The following is an 18,383-nucleotide window of genomic DNA, read 5'->3' on the forward strand; positions in this document are numbered from 1 at the left end:
CATTCATCCCACCGAAATGCAGGCAGTCGGTGGCAGGGAGCTGAAGGCAGCTTGCAGAAAGTTAGCAATCAGAATGGATGGCAGTTGTTATTCTCTCTCTTTATGAAAAGCCAGCATGTCCTTTGGTGTCAGTACGTAGATAATAACCAGCTCTCCATTCACGGCGTGTAGATCACTGTTCATCAGGAGAGTGGCCTGGGTTGTGCTCTCAGATCCGTCCTGGAGTCGCCGTCTGCCTCTGGGTGAGTCAGTCACGCTCTCCCCGGCCCTATCCCCACAGGTAAAGCAGGGTTAGTATTTCCACCAGCGCCGCACCCTTCATCTGTGTGGTCCCTTTAGATCGCCCGCTCTCCAGGGCAGGAATCGCTGCTGCGTTTGCGCAGCACCCGGTACAGCAGCCACCTCTGGTAACGCGTACCGTCCCCGAGAGCAGGGACCGCTGGCCCTCGCGCCCTCACCACCCTCCCCACCTGCTCGGTGGGGTCAGCGCACAAGCCTTCCATTTCCTACAGACATCAGCTAGTCTGGATATTTCCACGTGTGCTGGGGAACAGCTATCCCCGTGCTGTGGGGTCGCTGCACTGAAGATGCAGGCATCTCTGTGCAGAGATGGACGGGTCGCCCTGGCCCACAGTCGAGAGCAAAGACACTCTAACGTTTCTTCAGGCACCCTGGTACCCCTCTAGTGCTCACGTGTGGATCATGGGCAATGAAACGTGCCCTCACCTACTGCATACCACCTCTTCACCCCGTGCAGTTCTTTAAAGAAAAGGAGATAGGGTTGGTAGGAAGAGCTTCCTCCATCCTTTGGTATGGGCCCTTCTTTGCTCTGCAGTGGCAGCTTTCTGAGTGGGAGGTTTTTTTGAGCACCTCAGTATAGTTTAATATTTAGGCTGTTACTTGTACTCCCGCTACCCAGGCGTAGAGCCGGCACAATGGAGTTAGAGGCTTGCAGGACCCAATTTGACACTGAAGACCAAGTCCTACCCCTGAAGACCAAGTCCTAGTGAATCCTGGCTCCGGCACCCCTGATGCCATCCCGTGCAACACACCCATGGGCCAGTTGCCTCCAACCAACACCAGTCCTGCTCCAAACAGCTCCAAAATAACAAATAATCAAAAAACACTTGCAAACTGAACCCACAGTACCTAGTAGGAGAAAAATCAAACTGGAAGACATCCAGGACTGGATTTCTCTTCTTCCTAGCACTATCCTAGAAATAAATTGTTCTTCTCAAGGAGGCTGTTATGTGTTACAGAAATCATGTATCTACAGGAATATTGCTGCCTCTGCACAGCACAGATATTTAGCTTTTCTGCACAAATAACGCAGTGCTGGGGGTGGGAGGGGAAGGCAGAGCTCACATGGAGCATGGGGCTGCGCTGTCTCCCATGTGGGCCCTCCAGACCATGCACCAAGGAAGACCATGTCTCGCCTTGGCACCATCTCCATCCCCTCAGGCTTTCCAGCTGACGCAGCTGACATGGCCCAGCTTGTCTTAGCTCATTTGCAGCTTCCCCGGGTCTGTTCCTGGTCACGAGCTTCTTCCAAGGTGGGACATCCCTGGCAGTGCCACCACCACTCCAACTTGGGGGCCGGGGCTCCCCAGCCATCCCATGCCTGAGCCGGTTCTCCTGCACAAGGTCCCGGAGAGTGACTGCCTCCCTGCACATGGGACAACACCCATGAAACCCAGATCAGGATCAGGCCCTTGGTATTTACTGCAAAGACATTTGTCCAGTGCAGGAGGACACCCTGTGCTTGGGGTGGCTGTGTGCCTTCGAGGGACGAGGCGCAGCGAAGAGCGACTCCAGGGCATTCCCTGCATGGAGTTATGAAAATCAGAGCTGGGAAACCATCTGGGTGCAGGTCCAAACCTGTCTGAGGCCATTCCTGATCCTCAGCCTCCTCAGCCCCACGGGCCTGCCTCCGCTGCTGGAGTCAGCCGGGCGCTCGCTGAGGTTCAGGGGGGGCCAGGTCCAGTGCTGCTGTTGGGCAGAAGTGCAGGGACAGGGGTGTCCGGAGCAGGCAGCATGCCTGGGCCTCGCTCCTGCCGAATCAGCTCCTGCTGTCCTCCTTTGGCATGCAGTAGATCAGATGGAAGCACCTCCGGACATCAGCGGCAATAAGCTATTCCAAGGATTAATTTGTCACTCAGCCCGCATGTTCATCTGTGCAGTCGTGGACATTGGTGAAGTTGGAGCATCTGGAAGACGGGAGGAACCTATCTGACATTGTTCGCTGTGGCTCACTGAAGCCGTTTGCGGTGAGCCTTGCTTGCGAATGGGTGAAGGAGTAAATGAGTCCCAAGTGCAGGGGCATTTACAGCCTCATCCTCACCCTGGAGTATCGCAGGCAGCGGTTTGGTCTGCTCATGCAGAGACAGTGTCACCACGGGGCCATGCTGCTCCTCAGGGTGGTTTTAAATGGAGTCTCCTGGGACAAGGTTTGTGGGTGTTCACATCCTCCATCGGACATCTCTCCTTGCACTCCCTGGCTTGACTTTCCTCCTTTCTTGACAATTTTTAATGTCTCTCCCTGGTGACCCCCCCCATCCCAGCTGGCCTCACACACTTTTTTTTTTTAAACACCAGTGCTATGAGTGTGTGGTCTTACATTAATCTACTGCCAATAACAAGGAAGTTATAACTAGCTCATTTAAGATAATTATAGTGTGCTTTTCTCCCAGCTTAAAGAGATGCTTAGAATTGCTTCCTCACACACACGTACATATTTGCTTGTTTTGTAGAGAGGGAGACTCAGATGTATTGGATGGCTGCCCTAGCACAGCTGATGCCAAATGCCAAAAATAGTTTAAAAAAAAAAAAATCTTTTCTCCCCTATCAGGCTGTTATCCGCTAACAATGGGGACAAGGCGTTGAGGTGCATCTGCCATGACCATCCCTGCTGGCAGAGTGGCCAAGGAGAGAGTATCTCGCCCAAGGGCCGCACACCGTATTGCACTGATGCGAGAGGGAGTTTCTGGTTCCACGTCCCAGTTTCCCGCTGCGTTTCCTCACCCGGGCTCTCCCAACAGCTCTGCAGGCAGCTCCGCAGGGCACGCACCAGCCCCCAGCAAGGGGGGCACCTGGGGTCTCTATCCACTTGAGCACCTGACACAGCTCCTGGCGGCACAGGGGTAGCAGGGTCATGGCTCACTCGGGTGTGCTGGAGAAGAAACGGGGTGGGGGGAATCAGAAAAATGAGGAGTGTTGAAACAGAAAGCCAGGAAACAGAGAGAGAGGGACAGGCTTCCCCGGGAGAGGCAGCACGCTCTGCAGCGGTCAAAGGCACCACAGGCAGAAAAAAGCATTTCCTCAGCACCAAACCCCAGAGGGGTTTGGGCTCATGAGCTCTGACTGCCCTTGGCAAAACATCCGGTTGGTCTCCCTCCACTTGATAGCCTGAAAAGCACCAGCAGGCAGTTCAATGTACTACGGTACTCCCTTCTTCTACTTGGCTTCCCACTAATCTTTAGAGGCTTTCACATAGGAGAACATGAAAGACTCACCTCCTCCTCTTTTATTTATTTAATTTAGCGCTACTACTGGAGCTGCAGTATTGCATGGCATCCCAGGGAAAAAGCCTTTTTTGTTCGCCAGTGGTGTTTCTTCTTTGTAGTTGCTGCCTCTTTGCTACCAGGCAGCAAATATTCTACACCAATTTTCAACGACCTTTAGTTGAGTTTTTCACAGAGCTTCTCATAGTGTTTTTCCAACTGAATTTAAAGACACATGCTGAACCCTGCAGCTAGGGAGCATGCCAATACTTGGCTGAACAGTTTGCTGCCACTACCGCACCACTAAAATAAAATGCTGCCTTGGATTTACAAAAAAAGTGACTGGACATAGTAAGGGGAGAAAAATCCATCAAAACAAACAAAATAGCAGGACACTGCCTCCAACTCAGGAGATCTGTGCTACCACCAAGCAATACCAGTGTGGAAGCTTTATCTTCCCATTCCTACTGCCCTTCCCAGACCCCCGGTCCCTGCTCACCCCAGGGCCACATCTCACCTGGGAAAAGCCGCTCCCTCAGCCTGGAGCAAACTACCTCCAGGCACACCTTGTCTTTATCACCAGGTTTAATTAGCACCCCGGTTTCTGCCATTGCAATTAACCTACTTTAAATAAAGCAAAACAGATGCCTTACAGAGGATCTAGTACATCAAGAGCAGACAGAAACCAGCCAAAGCCTGAGAAAGAAATCAGATTTGAGGTATGCCCACAGCTGCCTGTGTTTTAGCACCACGAGGAACGATAAGCAATGCGATCAGCTGCCCGAAGAGGGTTTCTGCTGGCTTCCCCCAGCCTCAGCAGGGTGGTTTGCCGTGGGGTGCTTTAGTTACTTTTCTTTGTCTTTCCTACAACTTAGGAACACGTTACAAAACGGTGGCCCTGATGTGCCTTTCCAAGTACTTCAGCTTGAAGATTTATTTTGTGAAATTCCTGTGAAGCAGGAAAGCACGCCGCACAGTAAAAACCACATTGGTGGCTCCGTGTGGGTAGATAAAGCCCTGTTTTAGTCCTAAATAAAGTTGGGAAATCAATGGGATGGTTTTGGCTTAGTATCTGAACAGGCAAACAAAATTTAAAAAAAAAAAAGCAACAAAGAGAGAACGGACTTGGGCCTTAAAAATTACTCTGAATTGAATGATTTTTTTTTTTTAAATGAAGTGAAGATCTTGAAAAACCTAATTTCCAGTTAATTTCCATTTGTTCCAAAACAAACAAAATGCTTTGTATTGTTTTGGCTGTTCTTAATACTACTACTCTTTTTTCCAAATCGTGCTGATTTTTGCTGCTAGCAGAGTATTAAAATATTGGAAAAAATATTTTGGCAGTTACAAAGAACATGATTTTGAAAATGTCAGTCATCATGTGCTGGAACAGTCCAGCGTGATTACAGTTTTTCCTTGTCATACAACCAGAACGCACATCCAGTCCAACGCCCCTTCGTAACACCACCCGTGCCTTTGAAGCACTTAATTCTGAGTTGGTTTTAATTGAGGCTTATGGAAAACAAAGACCACTCTCCTCTCCCTCATCCCTTCCCGGGGCAGGCGGAAGGCGTGGGGTCCTGTGCCCCGTGCCTGCACCCGGGCTAGAGGCTGCCGGCTTCCCCCATTCCCCACCCTGAGTACGGGGAGCCGCAGAGCCCTTCCCGGGAGCATTAGCGGGGAGGAAATCGTACAGGTGAAAGGACCACCGACATGATAATAATTCTTTGACAAAACATCCATTAAGGAATACACCAATGTTACCTTGTGAGTGTTCAAAATTACTAGCAAGCCCCAAAAGTCCAACATTCTGAATATTTTTTGGATGCTAAAGAAGCATGTAAGAAGCATTAACTGTTACTCACTTAGATCCACAAAAGTTTTGCATCAGATTTCAAGGAGTGAATACAAGTGCTCTGCTCTGTAAAGTGAGGGGAGAGATTGTGCCAATGGTCATTGCAACTCCAGGAGATATCAAGGGGAAAGAAAACTTGAAAACAGAATGGGCCGTGAGATTTGAAAGGGCACGGAAGTGGGAGGAAAGGGTTAAAGAGGTAAAGAAATGAAGGTTGTGACCATGGTCAGAGGAAGAAACAGTCCATCCATCCAAGCATGGAGGGGTGAGCTTCAGCAAGCCCTAATGTCACAAGCAGGCCTATCCTACATAGTTCTCAGGTATTTACTCCAGCCTGCCCTCCTGTCTCATTAAAATTAATCTCACAGAGTATCTGATCATCCTTTTTCTTGCTGAAGAAAGAATATTCCAGACTCCCAGCATCCCATTGCTTGTTCACCTTTTCCCAGTTAGTAATAGGCATGCATTTCATTTCAGTTTCTCTTGTTTTTAATATATTTCCATAACTCGTTCTTGATGCCTTTTATGTTTTGCTTTATTTTGCTGGGCAACCATTCTCTCATCAACCCGTACATTTGTGCTCCGCCTTCATGAGCCCTGTTTCCATAGTTTGCATGAGTCCTATTTGTTTTCTGGTCATTCCTGAGGCAATCAAAGGTCTCTTTCTGTCCTCCTTGTCCACGTTTAACACCAGTGACTCATTCTGAAAGAGAACTGGCCCTCCCATAATCCTGGTTTCCCACAATCTGTTCTTCTGCATGAGAAAGTGTGTGCGTCCAGGCACACGTTGGTAGTGAGAGTTTCTGTGGTCCTGGCATTGACACGGTCCGTATTTCCCGTGCGAGCTCCGGGGACCGATGGAGAGCAAAGCTGGCCTGAGTCTCACTTTCATAATTTTCCTTTTTTTTCCAGCAATGTACGTTCAGTGTCACCAAAGCGAGTGCATGTTTGCTATTAGCACAAATTAACAGACAAAATGAGTTAATTGGAACTAAACATTAAACTAATTGCTTCCTGTTTCAAATGCTTTGAAGTAAACACAGTACATAAATATTTTCTCTTCTTGGTTCCTTTTTCCTACCAAGCATCAGTGTTGGGGAGTGCTAGAAGATATTCTCTTCCCAAAACCTAGACCATTTCCATTGAAAAGTTGATCTTTTCCACACTTCAGGAAACTAACGTCGAGTTTCTCTCTTGCACCTTCCTGACCTCCCAAAAGTGGCTGATGGTGGCTGAACTCTGCAGAAATCCTGCATGAGCCCTGGGCGCTGACACAGGTGGATTTGAGGAAATAGGTTTATCTGCTTCCACAGAAAAAGGCAGGAAAAGCCTGAATGGGTCACTGGTACAAAAGTGACATCTTCTGCGAGGTCAGTGGGCGTTTGGTGACTATGGCTTGGGAAAACCGCAATGCAGGGTCCCACTCACAAGGCCAGAGCACTTGGCAGCCAACAGACAAAAATCCACATTTTGTCCACGGGAGATGCAGAGCCAGCGGCCCCATTGCCCCACCAGCATCCTTCCCTTCGCACCAGTACAGCTGAGTTCTCGTGGGATGGGACCCTTGTGGATGGGCCCCTGCTCCCCATGGTGGTCCACACATCTCGGCCAGCAGACCACAGCTGAAGATGTGCTGGATTTGAAGCACTCGGCTGTGGATGGAGCTCCTCTGCCTATCCTCTGGCCATTGCAAAGGTTGTTCCTGTAGTTCCCACACATGACATTACAAAACCAAAAAAGTGGAGAAGGACAATCTAGATCTGCAGAGGCTGACACAGAAGCTGCTGAAAATCCTCTTGTCCCTGGCAGTCCCAGGCACTGGCACCTCTGCTTAAAACTGATCAAGGCTCTAGAGCTGGGGACAATCCTGGCTTCCCCTTTTCTCGGCATGTATCTAATGCAGCTGTGCTACCAGCTAGGAGGTTGGAAATGGAGCTTGGCATTTGTTTTTTTCCCCAAAAAAATTTAGGGTTGCATTGTGTCTGGGAGACGTCACTGCGGGTGAGGACAGGCAGCCCTACGGCAGAGCGGACTCCACGCTGCAGAGGCATGGAGCTGTGGCTACCTCCACTGGAGGTGCCCAGGAGTCACTCATGGCGGGTTTATCTCATCTACCAGCACAGGAGGGGCAGGTAGGATCCTTAAACTACTTTCCAGTCCCAAATTCAAATATTCCCTTTTTGGTCCAAGAAATCCTTTGAAGGAGACACTGCCATGTCTTGGAAAGCAGACAGACACCAGAAAATGGAACTGTTCCTTGTTTCCAGATTCCTACCAATTGCAGTGAAGCTACCACAGCCAGAAACAGCAGAACAGTTAATCAAAAGGGATTAAAGAAAATGAACCACAATGCAAAATATTATGGAAGCCAAGAATATGGTATGATTGAAGGAAAGAGCAATATCTGCAGCTCTAACAGTTCAGATAATAATTCAGAATATATACGGCTGTCTTCATGCCAGACACAACCGCTGTTTGCCTCAAGCGAAGAAGAAATCTCTCCCAGAGGCACGCTGTTGCAGCAGAGCCGAGCACGTCGTGTTGGTCGCTGTTTCCCGTTGGATGTGGTACTGGATGGACCGCTCATGCGGTACGGGATGGAAATGCTCTGTACTGACAAGTGTCTGGGCTAGAACAGCATCATTAAGTGATCAAGGCTTCACAAACACACAGGAGGATATTTGTTCTTACAACCATTATTTCTAACTTGTCTGCAGAGATGATGGGATGAGGGGTCTGCAGCAGGCCGTCCTGGGAAGGCAGCACACCTTCTCACAGCATTCAAACACACAGAAGAGGAGAGAGAGGAGAATATTTCAGTTGGAAGAGACCTACAATGATGTCCTGGTTTCAGCCAGGATAGAGTTGGTTTTCTTCGCAGAAGCTAGTGTGAGGCTGTGTTTTCGATCTGGAATGAGAAAATGTTGATAACGTGCTGATGTTTTGAGTTGTTGCTGAGCAGTCAAGGACAGTCCGGCTCCTCATGCTGGCCGGCCAGCAAGCAGGCTGGGGGTGCACGGGGAGCTGGGAGGGGACACAGACAGGACAGCTGACCCAGGCTGGCCAGAGGGGTATTCCCTACCGTATGACGTCATGCTCGGTATATAAAGCTGGGATGAAGAAGAAGGAAAGGAGGGATGTTCAGAGTGATGGCGTCTGTCTTCCCAAGAAACCATTACGCGTGATGCAGCCCTGCTTCCCTGGAGATGGCTGAACCCCTGCCTGCCCATGGGGAGTGGGGAATGAATTCCTTGTTTTGCTCTGCTTGTGTGCACAGCTTTTGCTTTGCCTATTGTCTTTATATTTGTCTTTATCTCAAACCATGAGTTTTCTCACTTTTACTCTTCCGATTCTCTCCCCCATCCCACCATGGGGGAATGAGCAAGCGGCTGCTTGGGGCTTAGTTCCCGGCTGGGGCTAAACCATGACAAATGATCACCTGGTTCAACTGCCTGACCACTTCAGGGCTGACCAGAAGCTAAAGGAGTAGCATTCGTCTCCAGCCGAAGGGCCAGCAGAAGGACAGAGCTTAACACTCAGTGGTTTGCGTTTCATATACAACTGTGATGTTGCAAACGGCAATAAACATAAACACAAGTTGCCTATTCGTTCTAGGGAGCACTTGTGTGGGACGTAGTACTCTAGTCCAACAAATGTGCTGAAGGAATCTCCATCCTTTAAAACAAGTCTTTAAAACAAGTACATAAAGATTGAGCCCTTCACTATTGCTGATTTCCAGTGTATGCGGCCCCCCAAATGCGTATCTAGAACAGCTACATAGAGCGCAGAAACGTCGGCGTACCTACATTCCTCACAAGAAAAACACCCCTGCCCTCAAGTTGCACCATGTGGGTTCACAGCACCGAGGCCAGGGACGGCTCTGGGCTTATTTGGCCGTCTAAATCATCTGTTGCATTGTGTCTTAAATTGAGTTTTCTAGTATAGATAAGGGTCAGTAAAGTGGTTATTTTAAGTGAACTGTGTAGTTTCATTTTGATGAGAGTCAAGATGGTAAAGTTTCCTCATCTCTTCTGGTTTTGGTATATCCCTTCTTTCTCATATTGTACTGCAACAACAATAACATTAAGAAGCCTCTCTTCCTGTAACCAGATTAAAGACTGAAATAAAATCACGGTCACATGGTGTTAAATCAAGGAGATAACCACAGGAGAGCGGTAACCCGCACTCACCTTGCTCCTGTTGCGTTCTTCTAGACATGCACTGTTGGCCGCTGCAGGTGACAGCCGTCAGGCCAGCTGGATGATGGCTGCGACCTCCAGTCATTCTGAAATAGAAATACCTGGGTTCGTTAAAATAGACACTGTATTAGAGGAGACCTTATAGCAGGCAGTAAGATCCCATGGGAAGACTAGTTTAAGGCATTAGTTGTTTCTTAATATTCTTAAACAAGTTCAGCCTGCTTTTCATCTTGATACAAATTTAGCATAAGTATTCTGGAGCTTGTCTTCATTAGAAAAAGACATCAAGAAAGGATGTGGGTAGTTAATACCAATAAATGCATGCTTAAGCCTTAGACATCTAAATTTTTTCCCAGTAATTACGAATGCTTTTGGGGAATTCTGTCTATGTTAAGCATTGTTGTCACAGACAAACTGCAAGGGCTGTTTCTCGTCCCACAGGTCCCGCGAGCCAAGGCTCTGTACACCTACCGAGGGCACAATCCCGGGGAGCTGAGGTTCAACAAGGGGGACATCATCGTGCTGCTCCGACAGCTGGATGAGAACTGGTATTTGGGGGAGGTCAACGGTGTCAGCGGCGTTTTCCCAGCCAGCTCTGTGCAAGTCATCAAGCACCTGCCCCTGCCACTGCCCCTCGGCAGAGCACTCTACAGCTTTGACCTGAAGAGCAGGGATAAGACCGAAAACAAGGACTGCCTGACGTTTCATAAGGTAACAGCACCCCGCAGCAGCCAGGGGCTGGGCGACACAGGCTGGGCTGTTTTCTTCTGTAGCACGTATGGTGGTATGCTATTCCCCAACACCCCAGGAGCTGCCTCTTGGAAATCAGTAAGGTTCCCAAGCCCCTCAGGCACTGCCACCAGCGGTTAAACCCCCACGAGTTCCTCATGGGCACATGCGGGTACGTGCAGGACGAGGAGCATCCAGAGAGCAGCGACTGCAGTTCCTTGGCTCAGCTTCTCGCCCGTGCTGCTGTCGTTGATGAGGAGTGGCTGGTGGTGGTAGTCTGCTCTCAGAGACCAAAACACGCCAACATCTCTGAGACACACGTAGTGACACAGTAAAGAAAATTGCTTCCAGCCTGGCTCTACATCATTTATGCAGGTTGAACATACCCACCCTACTGCACGCATTTGCAGAGCAATATCTGAGTTTTTACAGTGTTTCCCTTTATTCCCCAAAGGTTGTAGAGCTTGTGTTTACTCTGTTAGAGGACACACTCTTCTGAGTAACTGCACCTCCCAGCAAAGTCATCTGTCCCTGTAGTGTCAAAGTGAGGTGAGGCATGGCGGAGCAGAACAGAAAGAGCTGCCCAGAGGCATCGGTGTCCTCGCGAAGAAGTCACCTCTTTCTCCGTCCAGCTGGCAGCACAGATGCAATGCTCCTCTTGCTCTCACGGGTAGGAAGAGGAGGCAGGAGAGGAAGGCTGTGGGCCGGGCCAGGTGTCCCCAGGCAGTCGGAGCTGGATCTGGGGTGGCTGGCAGGGGGCAAGAGAATTCAAACAGCCAAGAGTCAGCTGTGGTTTCTGACTAAGGGCAGGAACTAAAAGAAAAAAGTCGTTTCAGAGCAGCATCACACATCAGCAGCAGCTCTATAAAATGTGGGCTTTCTGCTTGCTAGCGCAGGTGCAGAGAAGCTGGGCAGCCGGGCAGCCAGCAGTCCTCCCCTTGTCACTAGGATTCCCTTATTAGCAGGAGGCACCTTCCTCGGCTTTCTGCCGTCTGCGTTGTTTTTTCCTCTTTCACACTATTTGCCTTTGTTTCACAGCTTACTCATTCTGTTTACTTGCCTTAGGAGGCTGCGCTCATCTCCACTCCCACAGCAAAGTTCACGCGTGGGGAGTCAGCGCACATCTAAAACAAACAGATGCTTCTGCAAAGAGGCAAGAGCACCCTCCTGTCCCCCAGCCTGGCGAGAGCGGTGGGTTGTTACCGAACGACATGACAGAGAGCAGTGACTTCAGTAACGCCCTTCCGCAGTAACCTCCGGGCAGCGCGAGGGCCGTGTCCTCCTCCAGCTGGGCACAGCGCAGGGCGACCGCCAGCCGAGGCGGGTAACTGGGGGGGCTCATCTCTGCAAACCACCGTAAAGAGATGATTTATTCCTCCAGGAGCCCCAGCCCGCGGGGAACCTCAACACAGGGATGCTGGAGCCTCGGGTGGATGACGCAGGAGTTGCGTTTGTCCAGCACAGCCTGGCTTGAGACCAAAGCTCTGCTGCGAGCAGCTTGATCTAGTTTTTTCAAAAATATGAGCTGGTTGTAAAAAAAACCAACAGAACAAACAAAAAGGCCCAGCTGCCCGCTCTCGCAGCAGTGCTGCACGCTGCAGCTGCCTTCGCAAGCAGCTTCTCTCCCTCACCGGCTCTCGCACCTGGACGGGATACCCCACCTCTCCACTTCGCCTTCCGCGTCGCCCCACCTCCACGAGCCCTTGCCCTCCCTCGGGAGACGGTGACGGTAATTTGGCAACAAGCCCAGCTGGAAGTCTGTGCAGAGATTCTAGTGCAACACCACATAGCAATCTCTTCTCGTTCTTCGAGGCAGCAGCCAGCAGATAATGTTCAGACACACAAATGAAAGCTAAGAGTCACTTACTGCAAGATTAATACAAAATTTCCGCCAATTCAGATGGAAACTTTATGCATGTACTCTGCACAGGTGTAAATGTTTTGGCCAGCAGAAATCAGCCTTCTCTGACCCCTTTAGCCTTGGAGTCATTAGCCCCAAACTTTGCGCGTTAGTTCAGAAGAGAGAAAAACATAAATTTGTTTCTGTAAAATTCTTGTTTCCCCCCCCACACGTGGCAGATGAAAAAAAGATGAAACCAAAACATCTTAAAAGTTAACAAGATGTAGTTCTGCTGGGTTGCTCAGAAGCATACGTCTTTCCAAAGAGGTGTAGCTATCAGCCAGTACAAACTAGCTTTTTTCCTCAGGCATATTTCAAACACACCTGCACTCCGGCAATGTCAGGTTATTTCAGCTCCTGAAATAGCGATCTGAGCTTCTTGGCAGCGTGGCACCAAGTACCTCGACGCTTACATGGGGGTTTTTCGCTTGGTTTGTAGCGAAAACGCCATTCTTATTATTAGCTGTGCGCGTGGCAATTACAGAGGCATTTCCACACGATGAAAACCACCCAGCAAGTCAAAGGCTTTTCATGTCCTCGCCATCAGACTCGTGTCCACGGTCCCGATTCAGCCACGCTCGCACCTTTCAGTTGAGGACAGGTTTGAGCGTTGTGCTGGGCACGGCCAGACGAGCTGGCATTTGGGAGAACTCGCCTACCAGGAGCGGTCCCAGGGGACTCGGCAGGGCCACGCCGCCAGCACCGTGGAGGAGGCTGCTCTCCGAAGCGGCACGGCGCGCCCGTCCTCAGCCCTACGGCCCAGCTCTCCCGCAAGAGAGGGCTGGCGGCACCGCGCCGGCCCTTCAGGGTGGGCGCGCTGCCGTCCTCGGCAGCGCCGATGGGGACAGAGGGCCAGTCAGGCCCCAACGCAGGGACCTTCCCCACCGCGTCTGTGGAGGGGGGTGCAGCCCGTTCTCGCCGTGCCCACCCAACGCCGTGCCGGGCAGCGGCGCGTGCCGCCGCCCGGGGCAGAGCGCTCCTCCCGGCACGGCACGGCCCACCGCTGCCTCCCAGCCTTGCAGACAGCGAGCAAACAGCCCTCCCTCTCCCGCGCCGGAGTGAAGCCTCCACAGCAGGGAAAAAATTGGGGGCAAAAATGGAAAATATCAAAATCGCATTGTTAAGGGGTCCCGTTGCAATTGGCTCTTGCGTAGCTCTGTTTGCTGCGGGAGCTGCCCCCCGAGCCCCCCAGCTGCTTTCCTGGGCTGCGGGGGGGCGGCTGCTCACGGCGGCCCCCAGCCTCCGCCAGCACCAGCGCGGCGCCTCGCAGGCGGCGCTCCCGGCACTCCGGCTCTGCAGACCTTCCAGCCGCCCGCTCCCTGACCGTATTTTGTTAGCACCGGTCTAGACGTTAATTGTATTCCTGCAGTTTAGCTTGAGATGCAGGGTGTAAATGGCACCAACAAGAATTCCTAGAAATAAAATTAATACTTGTAATCATCATAATTACAGCAAGCACCTCTTTGTGGCTATTTTATAAAAGGACACTAGTAAAACGTCTTATTTGAAGCTCTAATATATTTTGTAAAATGTCTTGTCATTTAATGAAATCATTTTAGCTTCAGTAATTACTTATTTAAGTCTGACATTAACAGAAATAAGTCAGTTAGGGCCACATAAAGCCACCAAGGAATTAGCAATTAATTATGGAGAAGGCAAAGGTAGGTCTGCTTTGGGAGAAGCAAGGCTTTTCTTGGCTTTAACACGTAGGTTTGTGTCTCATTTTATCACATCTCCCGGTGTTTAGAGAAGGCAGGAAAATGTTTCCTGTTTAATTACCTATCGAAATTACAATAGTGCCATCTTATATGTGCACATATGGACACCCTATGGTTTTTAAACCTGGCTTTAATGAGTGAGGAGGAGGGAAATGTGAAAATAATCCCTGCTTTAAAAGGATAACGCTTGAGAGACACCTGTACCTCTCCTGCGTTGGAGTCATCCTTGTTCATCCCAGCAGCCAGGCGCATTGCCTCACGAGTGGGTGAGAATCTCAAAGTTTTGCAATTCGTTAGTGTCAGCAGTAAATCATGATTAATTCCTCCGGCAGCCATCGTGGTAAAAAACATTGTCACCACATGCCCTTTGCTATTAATACTGTGTGATCAGCAGTTTCCAAGAAGTACTGTTTGAACGTTGCCCATATGCAAACTCAGAGCCTGGCTCTTCCCTCATTAAACCCAACAGTTAAAAAGCTGGGCTTTTTTTAATGGAAGCAGGATCAGGCCATGAATGTCTTGGCCTACAGAAAGGTAAGTGGGTGGCTCCAATTCTGTTGGGAAAGCCACCATCAGTGAGGGCTTCTCTGTGCTCATGCCTTAAAGTCGGCTGCAGGGATTTGATGTCCTGCTGCGAGATGCACCCAAGCATGCCAGCACCACGTGGAAAGGGAGATGTGTCCAAACGTCCCTTCTAATTTAGAGTTAATTTTATTATAACACTGCTAGAGAGTCAGCCAGCTGTCCTTACACCTCTGCAAGCCAAAGAAACACAAGAAATGAAACTTTCTGTAAAGTTTTGGGGGGAGCTCTCAGCCTCAGTAATGTGTTGTCTAAGCAAGAAGTTTTTCAAACCAATTTGAATTTTTTTGTCAGCTTTGCATCAGTAATTTTGCATCTGGGATTTGTCACTGAAAACGTATCAGGGAAATGGCTGAGCCACAAGTTTTAAAGATCGCCTGTAATGTCATCTGAAATCTGCCTGCAGCTCTGCTGCCACATAGGAAAAGAGGGGAAAAAAGGAAAACTGAGCAGTCGCTGGGCTGCACCCGGTGTAGCTTCTGAAACGTGCCATCGCATCTCCCTTTGTCTCTTCCAGCCAAACACCACTGCAAGGCAACTCCTGCAGACCAGCAAAAGCCATTGGTCCCCTCAGTTTAAATGTGCGTCCCTACGGACGGCGTCTCCCAAAGCAAAGGGCACGGATTCGCCAGCTTTCCCCAAGGTGCCTGACTCCAGGCGGAAGAGCCTGCGGCAGTTCTCCATCACCACCGCCCTGAACACCCTCAACCGGATGGTCCACGCGCCCGCCGAGCGGCAGGCGCTGGAGATCAGCTCTCCCGTGCTCATCAGCTCCAGCAACCCCACCGTGGCCACCCAGAGCAGCGAGAAAGCGGAGTTTCCCTACAGCACCCCTCTCCAGGTAAGGATGCGGCGGTGTGGGTGCTGGAGGAGCCGTACGAGTCCAAAATGCAAATCCTGGATAGAAACGCTTGATGCGCAGGCGGCAATTCCAAAAGCTAAAGCACAAACGTGCAAAGACAAAGCACCCATGCTAATAGCGTCAGTAAGATACGTGACCCGCATCAGGCTGCCTGGCATCTTTTTCCTCTCCTTTTGAATTGGGAAGGTCTGTCTTCAGAGTTCAGGGACACAAGGGAATTCATAAAAACAGAAATTAAGTTATCAGAGTAACTAAACATGGATACAGGACATTCCCATCCTGATCTATGCCCTACTGCCGTGAGCTCCAGGTGTAGAACAGAAAACAGAGAGCTTAACTTGCAGAATAAAATATTTTTCATTTTAGAAAGTAGCGTGGAACATGAATTCCCAAGGGAGCTAATTGAGCCTCAGCTCATTCACAGATGCGCGTGTGTGTGCCTGAATTCACACTGCAGGCAAACATCTGGTTTGCCATACAACAATGTAGATCAAAAATAGGCAGTTCTCCACATTTGCAAAATTAAAGCTAAAACCAGCCATTGGCCACTCTCACCTGTGTTGATGTGACGATGAGCCTTTCTGAGCTCCTCCCGCAGAACTAAGCTGCGCCGGCACAGTAGGACCTGCAGAATCCAGCCCTGAATCCTGAGCAAATAAAAGCCCGTGAGGTCCGTGAGGGAGCTGCATTGCACTGAGCAGGTCTGTACCGCCAGTGATTGCTTTGACGGCCTTTTCGTCTGACCCCCATGCTGAAAGGGAGAGTAGAAACCTGCTCTTTTTATTGCTTGGTTTTTCAACTTCTCTGGTAAGTCTCAAGCATACAAGGAGACCCCGGCATCCCCGATGCTTATCCTTAATGATAAGCATTGGGCTTAATTGAAAAACTTGATTAAGCCCAAAATCTCAATGCAGGAGATCACGTTTGGGCATCTCTAAACGCAACCCTTCCTCTGCCTGCCGGGGCACACGCAGGCGTTGCTGAAGCACGTTGCGCTGTTACCGTACCCAAATCCACAAAGTTTTCTCCGAAGGCAAACTGCCTGCAGGACAGGCTTCCTCACAAAACGCCAGTTCAGTGGTGTTACAGCATCTACAGCAACAATGGAGAAGCCTCCTGCTTCCTCCAAGCAGGGCTGTCAGCCCTTCTGAAAAGCAATCGGAGTCTTTGCCCTACTGTAAATCAGTCCTCTGCCCACGTCTACCCAGGTCCAGATGAATGGTTTCTGCCAGGGAAGGACAATTACTGGGAGTCCTTGTCGGTCTGCAATCTACACCTGGGACTATGCTGAGAGAAGCTGAATTTGGGGCTGAGATAATAAACGTAGACTGACCTTTGGACTATATTCGCTCTTTATTTTAGGAGGCAAAAGAGTCTTATTCCTTCTTCACACTCTGACTAAAGAGCCCAATACAGAATCTTCACAGATCATCTGAAATGGGAGAAAAAATGTTTTGTTTAGATTTATATGACATATTTCATATTCAAGGTTCCTCTAACGTTTTACAAAGCAATAAGCCAGCCCCCGGTAGTTTGGTGTCTGTGCAATAAAAGCCAGCAGGCGTTTTGTACTTCGCAATAGCCTGCAAAGAGCCTTGGATGTTAGACCCTGTTTTATGTGTGAGGAAATGAAGCCTTACAATAGAACTATAATTCAATTGAAATGGTATCATGTCTCTTGAACCCAATATAGTTTTACCAAAAATGTCTCAGTGTGAACTATTGTCAACAGCAGAAGCAACAGAGCGAACGTGTTAATGTTTTGCTTTAGAAGCGTTGGAATTTCCTTTCTTCCAAACAACAGTTTTGCTCCCAGAGGTTTGCAGGAGGATCTGTGTTGTTCACGGGGCCACACAGGTTGCAGCTTTTCCTTTTTCCATCTCTGGGTTGGAGTTGTGATGACTGACCTGCAAAGTTGAGATTCTTTCGCAAGCCCAGATACGCACTTCCAGGCTGCACCACGTTGGCCATATCCCACTGAGGTCGCTCGTCCTTTTTCCTAGTATTAATCAGATGGAAAAGCTGCGGGGGTGAATTTGTTGATAAGGGAGCCCTCATGATCAGAACAACGTTGCAGGATTGAGGGATAATGGGAGAGATGAGAGCTGATGCTGGTCCCAAGGGCTGGTCTACCCTGCTCAGCTGCTTCTAGTGGAACTTCAGCTTTGGTAGTAAGTGCTGAGGCTTCAGAAGGACAGCGGTGCATCTCCGAAAGTGTGGTTGTTCCATGGCAATTAATTTTATACACACAACATTACCTGGAAGGAAGAGATCTGTGTTTCTTGGGTTTAAACTACTCCAGATAAAATACAAGTTCAGAAGTCATGATCAGTTGCATGCCTACTGCCAGCCCTGAAAACGCAGCCTCGGAGTAACAAGTATCAGGCTGGGGTCTGCTGTTACTAAGCAATACAGTGAAGAAGAGAGTGGGTTGAATCACATCCTTAATTGCTTCCATGTGTTTTTGTGCTCCCTCGTAAGTCTGCGGAGGTTGAGCAGCCTGGATCTTTGCAGGTGGTCATAAATATGGTGCCGCAGAGGGAGCCAAGTCTACAGCTCAGCTCACCCTCCCTGACTCCGGGCTGAAGTCCTCACCAGGGTTCTCCCAGGTGCCGAGCCTGCGCTCGCACACGGCCATGCCGTGTAAGGAGCAGTGACGGCAGCTCTCGAACGTGCAGGAGCTAGCCCCAGACAGCACAGCCTCTCAGGGGGAGTTTCTGAGACTTGGTGGGCAAGACTGGACAATTTTTGAGAATTAGGTGAGGACTTAGCCGCTTGTTGAGTGGGAGTCGTCCCAGGAGACAAAGCCCAGGGCTAGATAACCATAGCTGGCAGGCAGGGTGAGGCATACGGGGCTGGCCGCCAGTGCCGATGCCCTCCGCGGAGCAGAGGGATGGCGCGGGGAGGGAGCAGGCGTCTGCCTAAGACGGCGAGCAGCAGGCGAAGCCGCGGAGGCTGCGCGGGGTTAGCGGGTGAATCACGGGCAGGAGGAGTGCACACCGCAGCGTCCACCCTCCCTGGGAGCCGGGGAAAGCCCA

General features: G+C 50.0%; 1 protein-coding gene across 1 annotated transcript in view; it reads left to right on the top strand.

Annotated features, from left to right (window-relative positions):
* Positions 1-18,383, top strand: part of SH3RF2 (SH3 domain containing ring finger 2) — a gene marked incomplete at its 3' end in the record, with an annotated part of 43,339 nt that overhangs the window by 8,562 nt on the left and 16,394 nt on the right. Inside the window, exons 2-3 of the mRNA XM_082006417.1 lie at positions 9,996-10,265; positions 15,001-15,324. Coding sequence (XP_081862543.1) covers positions 9,996-10,265; positions 15,001-15,324 — 594 coding nt within the window. The remainder of the gene's footprint in view (positions 1-9,995; positions 10,266-15,000; positions 15,325-18,383) is intronic.

Source organism: Phaethon aethereus, assembly GCF_964289735.1.
Source record: "Phaethon aethereus genome assembly, chromosome: 14".
In the NCBI taxonomy this organism is placed as follows: Eukaryota; Metazoa; Chordata; class Aves; order Phaethontiformes; family Phaethontidae; genus Phaethon; species Phaethon aethereus.